Source organism: Mus caroli, chromosome 19 (genome assembly GCF_900094665.2).
Source record: "Mus caroli chromosome 19, CAROLI_EIJ_v1.1, whole genome shotgun sequence".
Taxonomy (NCBI): domain Eukaryota; kingdom Metazoa; phylum Chordata; class Mammalia; order Rodentia; family Muridae; genus Mus; species Mus caroli.
The window spans coordinates 6,017,339-6,029,648 of record NC_034588.1 but is presented as its reverse complement, the minus strand read 5'-3'; the positions used below and the strand labels follow the sequence as shown (position 1 = coordinate 6,029,648).

Here is a 12,310-nt window from a genome sequence, read left to right as displayed (position 1 = left end):
GATGGTTGTGAGCCACCATGTGGTTGCTGGGATTTGAACTCTGGACCTTCGGAAGAGCAGTCGGGTGCTCTTACCCACTGAGCCATCTCACCAGCCCCCTGTTGTTACCATTCTTTGCTTCTCTTTTTTTCCTCCACTCCTTTGAAATAGCTTTATTATGTATAACTCCGGCTGGACTTTCGCTTGCTATACAGTTTGTGCCCACTTCAAACTCAAGATCTTCCTGGCTTATCCTCCCCAAGTGACAGGACAACAGGTCTGTTCATCACAGCAAGCCAAGCCTAACACTTTCAAAGCTTAACTTAGTAATGCTCTAAAATGTGCTAAGCTCATACCAACTCATCCTTAAACAAACTAACTGCTTTTTTGAGACATGGTCTCATGTAGCTCAGGCTGGCCTGGAACTCCCTTATATACCTGAGGATGACCTTAATCCTCCTGCTTCCAATCTCACAAGTACTGAGATCATAGGTAAGTATCACCATGACTTTCTCCCCCTTTGTAAAGGCAGGGCCTGGTCTGTTCATATAGCCCAGGATGATCTAGAACTCACAACAACCTTCTTGCCTCAGCCTTCTGAGTGCTAGGCAAGTGCTCCTATGCCTAAACACAAACTTTCTTTTCCCTAAATTGCAATAGCACCAGATAACGGGCTATCTGGAAACTAGACTTATAAGTTCTTAAGTAATCTGCAACAGATTCGCAGTGAGCTATCAGGAACACAGGCTAAATGTAATCGAGAAAGTTTTGGTGTTACTTAGAAAAAAATTGATCTCAGGAGAGATAACTCAATAGTTAAAGCACCTTGTTGTCCTTGTAGAGGACCCAGGCTCAGTTCCCAGCACCCATACAGTACTTATAACCATCTCTAATTGCAGTTCAGGGGCTCCTGATGCTGTCTTCTGACTTCCAAGGGCACCACCATGCACACATTTAATACATATACGTAGGCAAAATACAGAAATAAAATAAGTAAACCTAGAGAGAGAAGGATGGGGAGAGGGAGAAGAATGTTGTCTTATGTAGTCTGCCTGGCCTATAACTTCCTGTCTAGACCAGGTTGTTCTCAAGTTCATAAAGATGTACTTGTCTCTGCCTCTGCTAGGATCAAAGGCAAGCACCACCCATGCCTGGCCAAGAAGTAACATTATTAGAGCTTCAAGCTGGGACTGAGGGTATAGGTGAGGGTATCACACTTGCCTCACATGTACAAGGTCCTGGGTTTCAATTCTCAGCGCAACCCACTCCATATATACACACAGTTACACAAACAGGCTAAAAGCATCTCCTTGCCACTAAAGGCCTCTCATCTATCAGTTACACACATGATGGCCAATTATACCATCTGCCTGTATTTGGACATCAAGTTCATAAACTGTGTCATAGTGAATTTGATCTCAATTATGATTCTCAGATTAATCCAGTTATCTGTATCTTATAAAACTGCACTAAATTCCTCCAAGTGCCTGAATATTTGCCAGGGTATGTTAAAATTAATTCTTATAAATTCTGCTCCCGATCATAGATATGAGAATTGACTCCCACAGCTAGGGGTTATGAGTTTCCATAGCCAGCAGTTCACAGGGTAAGTGGGGCGCCATAAGCTAAAGGAAAAACGATGAAAAATATGATCTAAGGAGAAGAACATGAAGCAAAAACAATCAACATATTTAACACTGCCTTGAAAAGACAGTACACTCAGGCAAATACCAAATCAAGAAAATAAGCAAAAATGAAAACAAAACATAAAGCTATTAGCACACCAGAAATTAAGGCACAGAAGAAAGACAACTTTTACCTATCACTACTGTATTTAAATCTAAGCCCTAACAATCATCCTCGCCATTTTCATGGAGTATCAATCCTAATTTTACAATTTTAGTTATGAGGGTGAAGTTCATTTCATATGCTGATATTTCCCAATGACTAGGGCAGTGCTGGACAAATAAGTAAATACCTCTTGAAATCCCTGACTCAAGCTCCTCCTTTACCTCAAGTATCTTGTGTGGATTTAAACATCTCATTTATCACATCTCATTTATCACTCTACCATTTTTTTTTGAAACAGCCTCTCATTTAGCTCAGATTAGCACCCAACTCCTTATTCTCTTGCCTTCATCTTCCAAGTGCTGAGATTAGAGGCATGCATTACCCTGCCTTTTTTCCAACCCAAAATATGGTCCTACTGTATCAGGATGGTCTCTCCTAATTCCTAATCTTCTTTCCTGAACATCTCAAGGGCCAGGATTACAAGCACGTGCTGCCATGTACAGTTATTTACCCCTTTGCTCTCTACCCGTTAGTTTACCTACAGTGGTTGTAACTATTAAATTGCTTTTAAATTTACACCTTAGATGTGGAGAGTCACTCTTGGTGATCAGCAGGGCTGCACTAACCAGGGAGTGGATTCTCTAATCCATGAAATTTTAGCTCACCTTTCATCTCCAGCATTATAGACTCAGGCACATCATCTCCCTCCACTTCTTTCCTCAACTCCAGCCTCCTCTTCCAATCTTCCTCATTAGGAACAACTACCACCACCTTCCTGGAGAATGTCTTGAACAGCAATAACTTCCTTCGTTGGCCAGAGTTGTACACATTACACTAGTAATAGGAGTAATAACATGTTTAAGGTTAAAAGTCACTACTCAACTTATGAAAGAAAACTTTCTCTTTTATAACTAAAGCATCAGATTAGAAGTCAATACACAGTTTTCTTTAATAATAATCACTATTATCATTGCGTTGTGGTAATCAGGACCAAAACTAGAGCTCTGCATATGCTAGGAAATTGCTCTACCGGTGAGCTATAACCCCGACTCTCCTTTAATTTTTGAGATACTACTTGACAAATATTATTTCACATATTAGGAAAACTGAAGTTAGAGAGGTAAAAGACTTGTCCAAAAGCTAGGAGAGACTGAAGAATTCAAATGAAATGAATGAATCCAAATCTCCTTTCTCTCCATCTACCATCTGAGTTCAGACACTCTCAGTAAACTGTATAAGTTAAAGTATATTACGTAACTCACAAGCAGAGAGCCATTAGGTAACCTGAGTCTATTCCTTAATTCAGCTCTACATGTGATCCCAGACTAACTTTAAAATAGATATAAATTTTCATCTCTGGATCTCCTTTACAACTAGATCCCCTGAATGTCTGTATACCTGATCAAGAATAAAATTCCTCTTTGATCGTGAAGCAATCTGGACCAGCTTACTAAGGCACTGGGAGGCTTGCTGAACTAAGAGGTCTCGGCTTTTGGGGTCCATCTCTGGCTCCTCAAGTCCCTTCATCTGAGGAGTGAGAGATACAAAGAGTTACACAGCAAGTTTAAGAGTCCAAAAGTCAACTATTCAAATTCTACAAGTGTCACATGAACTCATCCCACTGTTACTTTCCTGTAGTAGTCACTTCTATATTTAACCTGGATTTATTTCAGATTGTATGTTTGCAGCAATTTGACAATCCAGGAGAGGTGGGGCATATCTTAACACACTGACAGTGTGTGGTGTCTTTGTTCACCCCCATCCCTGACTAAGAACAGGCAATCAGAGATTTTCAACGTCTCCACAGCAAACACCATCGCTGACTAATGCCCCCCCACGTCTCAGCAACTGACCCGCATTTGAGTGAGAACAGTCTCAGCTCCCAGGACGTTGTATCTCCTCTCAGGGTTTTCTTTTGCGTATTTCAGTGCCCACTGGGTCTTTCCAGATCCAGGAAGCCCCACCATCAGAATCACCTGCAAGTAAAACAAACAGGAACAAAATAAAAATCAATCAATTTTATAAAATCCAACTTTCTTTAGAAAATCTTGTTATATTTTCCCTATCCAAGTTTGAAAGTACATATCCACCACTCTCCTAAAGCATGAAGCCTATACTTGCGCATACCTCACATTCCTCTATGGTCTTGGGAGGGACTGCAGTCCGCACACGTTCCTCAACAGGCACAGCATGGATGAACACAAACTCTTCTGGTGGTGGGAAAAAGGGCTCCTCCTTCTGACCAAAGTTTAACTCTATGACACAATTCTTGCAAAGGACGTGGGGTAGAAGGGCTCGATCTGCCAGAGACTCCTTGCTAATTCGGAATGCCACACCCAAGTCTTCTCCATTCTTGGAGAAGGAAAGCTCAACTTCTTCAGTCTCAAAATTCTACAAGGACAGAAGCACAAGAGCACTTGCAGGTTGATAGGTTTTAAGGACAATGAAGTATTACCACTTATTTATTTATTTTCTAATGTTAGGAGGATGGAGAGATGGGTCAGATAGGAGAGAACTGTCCTGACTTCCACATAAATACTTTGATATGCACCCTCTCCCACAAATAAATGTAAAAATAAGCAAATAAATGAATGCTGGGGCTATTGCACATCTCAAATAAGCAAGCAATGCATCAAATGTATAAAAGTCCATACTTGGTAGGAAGCACAGCAGAATCCTCTTAGCCTTTTATCTACCCTTTGCTACAAATTTACAATTTTCAGGAACACTCACAGCAAAACAGCCAATAACATCATTCTCCCCAAAAGTCTGGCCAAATTCCTCAAACTGCCCGTTTTCTGCCTTGAGTCCTCTTCCATCAAAACCATAGGAGAACTCATCTTCACCTAGGAGAGCCAACAATCAATTACCCACTGCAATGTTTCCAGAGGAGGCAATATGGTAACAAACACAAACAAGAAGTTACAAAATCACCTTACCAAGCTGTGAACAGGAAAAATCAACAGACCACCCAACTCTAAGGAGAGAGACTTCTGTGCAGCCTTCTTTCATTGGGAGATTCTGAGTTACCTGGTCAAGTCAGAAAATGAATTCTTAGGTCTATGACAAATGCAGGTACAAAGTCAAGAGTTACAAAGATAAGATTCATATACAAATTGGAAAATAAAAAAATCTCAGCTCAATACTAGAAAAAGAACTTTTACTAAACCTAAATCAAAGTTTGTGGGCCTGGGACCAAAGCTCAGGGATACAGCGCCTAATATGTACAAGGCACTAAGATCAATCATACCAGCACATAAAACAAACAACAAGCCGGGCATGGTGGCGCATACCTTTAATTCCAGCACTTGGGAGGCAGAGGCAGGCGGATCTCTGAGTTCGAGGCCAGCCTGGTCTACAGAGTGAGTTCCAGGACAGCCAGGGCTACACAGAGAAATCCTGTCTTGAAAAAACAAACAAACAAAAACCAAACAACAAAACAAAGTCATAAGAGTCAATTTGTTGTTCAGTGTTAAGGGTATGTTCAAGCAGGCTGCCCTTTCTGCACTAATGAAATGGTGGATAGGAGTCTAATACACAGTTTAAATTAATAAACAGTTAAGAATGACTTACCTTGGCTTCAAAGCATACTTTTCCCTTTGTTACTCCATAAGTACTTCTTGCCCCAGACCAAAGGGTAGGGAATTTTTCTGAGAAGAGCGGCTGGCCTCCGTATCGGTCTTTGCTTATTTGAAAATGGAGATCCGAGGTATCTGTTAAAGAGGATGCAGCTGGTTTACTACAACGTTCAACACTGAAAAGTGCTGAGCAAACAAATACAAATACAGTCCAGGTACCCACACTACGAAATTTTACTCTCAAAAGTCACTTTTAGATCACTCCAGAAGCTAATGCAGGAGGATCACAAGTTGGAATCCAGCCTGAAATACACAACAAAGCCCTATCTGAAAAAACAAAGCAATCTTTATACATACACGTGTCCAGGTTCACAAGCGTCTGATCCTCCTCTTCATCTTTTGCTTCTTCTTCTGGAGGTGGTGGGGACTTTGAGCTACAGGTAGGAAAGCAAATGCAATATAACCAACGCTACCTCCTTTGTCTGTGAGGCATCTGTGTGGCACTGTCCATTTTAAACTATTAGTGAATTACCAAATTCCAGCAGACAGCTTCTTTCAGTCAATGAGAAAAGGGAATAGGAGTTTCCATCATAGATTTATTTACTCTAAAACTTATGCCTGTAAGGACCTAGTCCAGTTTTCAATCCACCCCTCCTTCCACACTGCAATCAACAATAGGAATACCAAAAGCAGAGCAGACACTCCCATCAAGGGAGTGTTTCCCTCACCGGCTGTGGTAAGCCTCCTCTCGGAATTCATAGTAAGCTCGGCCATGTTCATCCTTCTCATCCCGCTGTCTCTTTACCCCCCGCCGCTCACCATCTGAGCCTGCTGGTTTTGACTTTTCACTATCTTGGTCATCTCCTACAAAAGGGAGGGAAAGAAAATCAGTAGTTTTTATACTGGAGCGTACAATGAGCTCAGAACTAAGAGAATCTAAGTTAAATTTAGGAAACTGAGGGTATCTAATTGAGACAAAGTGTTCCTATTATATCCATGTTTTATTTCCAAATTTCAAAATCACTGGTTAAGATGGGCGGGGGGTGGGGGTGGGTTGGGATGGAAACCACTATGGGCTTATTAAATTGGTCAATTTCCCCATTCTAAATTTATCTATTTCAATCAAGCCAACCTGGCACATCTCCCCACTGATATGATAGAAAAGCATCCCTTAAGTTTTTAAAAACCTTCACAGGTGAATTTCAATTCTCATCAGATCTGGATTTATGGCAAGTACTTAATGACTATTTTCTAGCACTTTTCAGCAGCTACTTGACACAGAAATCTCACATTTTCTTTAAGAGACTGCCTTTTCTGCATTAAAATGCACAGTCTTACAATGGCAGGTGTATTTTTAACAGGAACTTGAAAGTTACCAGAGAAATTCTTAGGTCACAAGCAAACCATAAATAACACTGCATCTCTACTGCATGAAATTTGGGGCAGGAAGGTGGTGTTATATATTAAGTAACATTCTTTTGTTGTTGTTTCTTCTAGACAGGGTCTCACTATGTAGTTCTGCTTGCCCTAAAACTCACTATTTAGATCAGACTGGCCTCAAACACTGAGATCTGCCTGTCTCTGCCTTCAAGTGCTGGGACTGAAGGCCTGTGACACCAAACCTGGCAGTAACATTATTTACACGGAGTAACACATGGAATTTTTCCTTAGGCTTTGATGTTTTGAAGGCTTAAGTGTTTTCAACAATTCCTTTAAAACACTCCCTTATTCTTCAATGCTTTTTATCTGCTATTTAGGATAACACAAATTAAGGGTTATGTAATAGGACTTCAGTCCCAGGACATCAGACACAACAAAAACCCCAAACGCTATACTTTCCATACAATCATTGTAAAATAGATTCCAATTTTATAACACTAAGATCCAGAACAAAAACCAAGAAACAACGAAACAGTACAAAAAACTCTAAGGCAAAAAAAACCTACTTGGAAGTAAAACTCAGAAGCAGCTCTCCCTCCTCTGATAGTCACTATAGGTTAACTCTAACCATGCAAGCATTTCAAAAGGAGAAAGTCATTAACTCCTGGGGGAAGTTTCCACAAACCTACCACAAGGTTACTCAAAAGGTCCACTAGAACCCCTCAATCATTTCAGCTCAGTTAGGTAGGAGCCTTAAGGGCACCAGTGTAGAATAAGTCTATAAATATGCTTATTTACAGCCTGGACAGGAGACTTAAAATATAAACACAACAGGGACAAAGTAAAAAGCCCCAGTCAAGTAACTAACATTGTACTAAAATGTTACTAGACTAAGTTTCTCTTTGCTAGTTAATGATTAAACCCAAAAGGCTCACACACTGTCTCCGACGGCTTAAGCAGGAAGGAGCAAGGTTAGATATCCAGAGTCTCTTTGAAGACTAACTTGGGTTTGACAGAGCAGCATTTCACGGACTGTTTATTGCTTAGCGTTTTTAAGGTAAGGAACGAACTGTCAGGCCTAAGCTTCCAACTGGTCTCGGGAGAGCGCCAATTTTTCAGCATATTTGCTGCTAAAGGTATTCAGCTAAAGAGGGGTGGGCACCAGAAGACTGATCCACAGGTAGCTCGAACGCAACACACACACACACACACACACACCCCACTTCCATCCACTAACACCAAGGAACCACGTTAGGCAGGAACCTCCCTCCTGCAAACAGTGTAAAGACAAGACGCCCAAACCTTCAAAAAGATGGACAGCGGATGAAAGCCACCTTCCCAGGAGAATCTCATCAAACAGCCACTAGAACAGTGCATTTTCGGGCAAGTGGAAACAAGGAATCAGATAGCGCGGTGCAGGGTGGGGTGCTGGATCGGAGACGCACCCGGCAGGTCGAAGCCCCGCTCGGCTGCCAGTTCCTCACCTTGTTCCTCTACGGCCTTGTCACCCGGTGCCTCGGATCCCGGAGTCTCGTCTCCGCTCCGTTCCTCCGGCCCGTCTTCCTCCCCCTTGCCGTTGTCATGCTCTTCGCCACCATTTACCCCACCTGACCCAGCCGTGGCCTCCGCCGGTGTGTCGGAAGCTTCGGACTCGGCCTCCATGGCTGACGTCTCCGGGGGCTCCGGAGGCGGCTGCGCGGCCTGGCCCAAAGCCTGAGCAGGTGGTGGTTCCTCGTCTTCGTCCTCAAGCAGCGCCTCCTCGTCCTCCTCCTCCTCCTCGTCGTCCTCCTCTTCGTCCCCGCCCGGGCCTCCGCCCGACGCGGCCACAGGCCGAGGCTCCGCCTTGCAGGCCCCACCGGGCCCGGCCCCACCAACGCCGGCCTCGTCCTCTAGCATCTCAGCATCCAGTGCCTCCTGAAGACGCTGCGCCAGATCCATTTTGAGGCCGCGCGAATCCAGGCCCCGCCGCTGAAGCTCCGACCGCAGCTCGGTCACTTTCAGCCGCTTCACCTCCATCGCCGCCGTCGCCTCCTCCGCCTCCCGCCGCCTCCTCCCCTGCGAACTGTCGACCGAGCCCGACCGCGCAGGCGCCGCCGCCGCCCGCCTCCGCCTCCCGCGCCAGCACTGAGCCCGCGCTAGCAAGCGCACGCACACAGAGGCAGAGGCCGCGCTGTCTTCGCGGCGTGTTTATGTCGCCTTCCTCCTGCCCTGCCCCTTTCGGCTCACTGAGCGCAAACGAGACGGCGAGGAGCAGCTTCCGACACACTCAGTACTCGACCGCGGGGGAGTGCGCGCCGAGGACGACGGAGTTCCCTCACTTCCCCTCCCTCCTCTCAGAGATCCGGGCCAATCAGCGCAGGCGGCCTAACCGCGCAGCCGCACAGGGGCCTGAGTCGGGCAAGGCTGGCTGCGGCTCAAGTGCCTCGTAGCACGGAAGCGTGAGCGCGCTCCTCTTTCCGTACTTCAGTTGTAGGCTCTGCGCAGTCGCGCCGGAGTCCCGCCCATCTCACGTCTCTTACTTCCTGCCCGCTCCCAATTACCGGAGCACCCTAGGTCTTACTCGATGCTTACTCTTGCTTATTCTTTGACTGTAACTTCTGAGACTAGTAACCGAAGCCAAGCTGGAAGGATGGGCGGTGCAGGGTTTTCGTAGCCAGTAGGGAAAGGCCTTTCCAGCATCAAGGGAGAGAGAGAGAGAGCGAGCAATGCCGGGACCTCTTTCTGTGCTTACACATCTACCCAGCAACAGAGGCGCCAACCCCACCCCTTCCTTCTCTCGTTGGCTAGCTTGAATCGTAGTCTGTTGCTCTGATTGGTCATCCGATATCGTGCGGCTTTTTTTCCTATTGGAGAAGTGGCCGGGAATTTTTTTTTTTCCGGGTTGGTCCGCTGGGGAGGCGGGGCCGGTTCTGCGGGATTACTTTTCTAGACTCCTTTCTGATTGGGTGGCATGACGCAATGCGCGCGCCCCGTTAGAGGCTAAACTCCTGGCAGGTCTGGTCTCTTCCTCTCTGTGCTCCTGCAACTTAAACCGAATTCCTGGAGGAGTCTTCCGGGTTTGGGCCTGCACTGTGGTGCGGTTGTTGGGCACAGGGCTTACGGCCTCTTGTGCCTCACTTGTGGACTGGAGACTCAGGCCTCACTCACTTCGGTTCCTCAATTAACAGCAGAACCATCAACAAATGTTTGTTGGATAAGGACAAATAAAGAGATTGGAAAGGAGCGAAGCCTTTTTGACTTGTTTCACTTGTTCCCGCCTACTCCATCTTCTTCCAGGTCAGGGGGTGTGCCTCAGAGAAAGAAGGAAACGAATTTTGCGGGCGGTCACACATTTGGAACGTTTAGTCGGGCCTTTGGATTTCCCTAGTCTCTGTAATCACGCCGGGATCTCTTCTAATGGAACTCATTTGGTCTATGGCTTCACTATCCTCACATCATTCCTTTTTTTAGTTTGCGGTACTTCTGGAAACTGAAAACTACCACAGGAGAATAGATGGGACTAGTAAAAACAGCAAAACCCAAATCCCTGCGAGCTTCTTGCTTACGAAATCAATGCTCTAATCATTTATTTTGATCCTATACTACTGCTTCAGTTTCTCTTTCATTTAACAGTTCCAACAGTCATGGAGAAGCGCCTTCAGGAGGCTCAGGTATACAAGGAGGAAGGAAACCAGCGCTACCGGGAAGGAAAGTACCGAGATGCTGTGAGTAGGTACCATCGAGCTCTTCTTCAGCTGCGGGGTCTGGACCCAAGTCTGCCTTCCCCTCTATCTAGTCTGGGACCTCAGGGCCCAGCTCTCACACCGGAGCAAGAAAACATACTGCACACCATCCAGACCGACTGCTACAACAACCTAGCTGGTAAGTATGGGACGAGCGTGGGCAGAGAATCAAGACAATACCGCAGGGCCGGGCAGTGGTGGAACATGTCTTTAATCCCAGTACTCAGGAGGTAGAGGCAGTTCGAATACAGAGTGAGTTCCAGGACAGTCAGGGCTACACAGAGAAACCCTGTATCAAAAAGCAAAACCAACAAAAAAGATAGAATCTTCAAGCCCTGTGAACATTGGAAGATGTTCTTTTTCACTGCCACCTGGTTATTTAGCAGTCGATTGAAACCTGTTTCCAATTTGTAGAGTATTCTAAAAGCAAGCGGGATTTCACAAACCTCACCTGAAACTACTTCCTGTGCTCTAAACCCCAGATATCTTGATTTAGTGGACCTAGAATGGGACTACCAATGGGTTTATTTGGAGGAATGATGCTAACACCTGTAATTCCAGCACTGGAGAAGTCCAAGTAGAAAAATGGCTTCAAGTTTGAGATCCAGACTAGCCTCTGATGTGTGGTACCCTATTTCAAACAAGTAAGAATAAATTGAAGCCGGGCATGGTGGCGCACGCCCTTTAGTCCCAGCACTTGGGAGGCAGAGGCAGGCGTATTTCTGAGTTCGAGGCCAGCCTGGTCTACAAAGTGAGTTCCAGGACAGCCAAGACTACACAGAGAAACCCTGTCTCAAAAACAAACAAACAAAACAAAACAAAAAAGAATAAATTGAAAAATGGAGATAGTCCTGGGGATGTTTCGGTTAAGGGATGGTTACATAGGACTCATAGTTGTGACATTTATAACGTAGAATGTCAGGTATTTAGGTCACTACACATTGATCTATGTAAGTGTCACAACAGTTCTTTCAGATTAGTCTAAGGAAATCATCAAGGATCTAGTAATGAGTAGATTTAAATTATACCCAGACAAACAGCCTTAATTCCCAGAGCTTAAATGCTTCTTGCAATACTCTTGTGCCCTTTAAAACACAGAAAATGCACTAAGGAATTTGCCAAAGATCACCTTTCTTAGAGAAGCCTTCAGTCATGAAACCACAGTTTAATTTCACTTATTCTCTAGCAGTTTCATTTTCTTCAAAATATATTTAAAATTTCAATTGCTTGTGTATGCTTTCCACTTTGTGGTGCCCTGGCAGAATTTAATCATTGCGTGAACCCAGTTGCTCCTCAGTAGAGATCAGTGAAGCCTTACATCCTAGGGTACTTTCCCTAAGCTGGTAAAATCCCGCCTCAAAGCTGGGGCCCGAAGGTAGAGCGGCACAATAGGATTGAGTGTGTTGTATCTTATCCAGTGTCCTCACTAAGCTGTTAAACCAGCTCCCTCCTCTCTCAAGCTCAAAGACCTCTCCCTTCTAATGTCTGTGGAAGGGATTTCCTTTGTTTCTTGGGTTGCTAATGGCTTTCCTACCTCAACCAACACCTCCACCCCTGATGGCTAGCATTACTGAAAGATATTTCTCGTGAAATCTGTTTTGGCCATGATGTGATGTCCAATCAAACCTGGGGGTGGAGCACTTTATTATTTAGACTAAACAAGTTTAGAGAGATGGCCCAGTAGTTAGGAACACTGGCTGCTCTAGCAGAGGATCAGAGTTCAATTCCTTACTTTTTTTTTAATTTTAAAAAATAATTATGAGGGGCTGGAGAGATGGCTCAGTGGGTAAGAGCACCCGACTGCTCTTCCGAAGGTCCAGAGTTCAAATCCCAGCAACCACATGGTGGCTCACAACCATC

General features: G+C 44.8%; 2 protein-coding genes across 4 annotated transcripts in view; one reads left to right on the top strand and one right to left on the bottom strand.

Moving 5' to 3' along the window:
- Positions 1-9,623, bottom strand: part of Hnrnpul2 (heterogeneous nuclear ribonucleoprotein U like 2) — a 15,171-nt gene extending 5,548 nt beyond the window's left edge. The window contains exons 1-10 of the mRNA XM_021151858.1: positions 8,213-9,623; positions 6,077-6,212; positions 5,706-5,782; positions 5,344-5,483; positions 4,710-4,800; positions 4,504-4,616; positions 3,898-4,161; positions 3,624-3,746; positions 3,169-3,297; positions 2,436-2,604 (exon numbers count right to left, since the gene is read on the bottom strand). Coding sequence (XP_021007517.1) covers positions 2,436-2,604; positions 3,169-3,297; positions 3,624-3,746; positions 3,898-4,161; positions 4,504-4,616; positions 4,710-4,800; positions 5,344-5,483; positions 5,706-5,782; positions 6,077-6,212; positions 8,213-8,744 — 1,774 coding nt within the window. The 5' untranslated portion in view covers positions 8,745-9,623. The remainder of the gene's footprint in view (positions 1-2,435; positions 2,605-3,168; positions 3,298-3,623; positions 3,747-3,897; positions 4,162-4,503; positions 4,617-4,709; positions 4,801-5,343; positions 5,484-5,705; positions 5,783-6,076; positions 6,213-8,212) is intronic.
- Ttc9c (tetratricopeptide repeat domain 9C) overlaps positions 7,722-12,310 on the top strand; it is a 9,728-nt gene continuing 5,139 nt past the window's right edge. Inside the window, exons 1-2 of one of the 3 annotated variants that reach the window (XM_029472586.1) lie at positions 7,722-7,785; positions 10,341-10,589. In XM_029472586.1, coding sequence (XP_029328446.1) covers positions 10,352-10,589 — 238 coding nt within the window. In that variant the 5' untranslated portion in view covers positions 7,722-7,785; positions 10,341-10,351. Of the gene's footprint in view, positions 7,786-9,457; positions 10,005-10,029; positions 10,101-10,340; positions 10,590-12,310 lie in introns of those variants that run through there. The other 2 variants (XM_021152117.2, XM_021152118.2) reach the window with 2 other exon arrangements.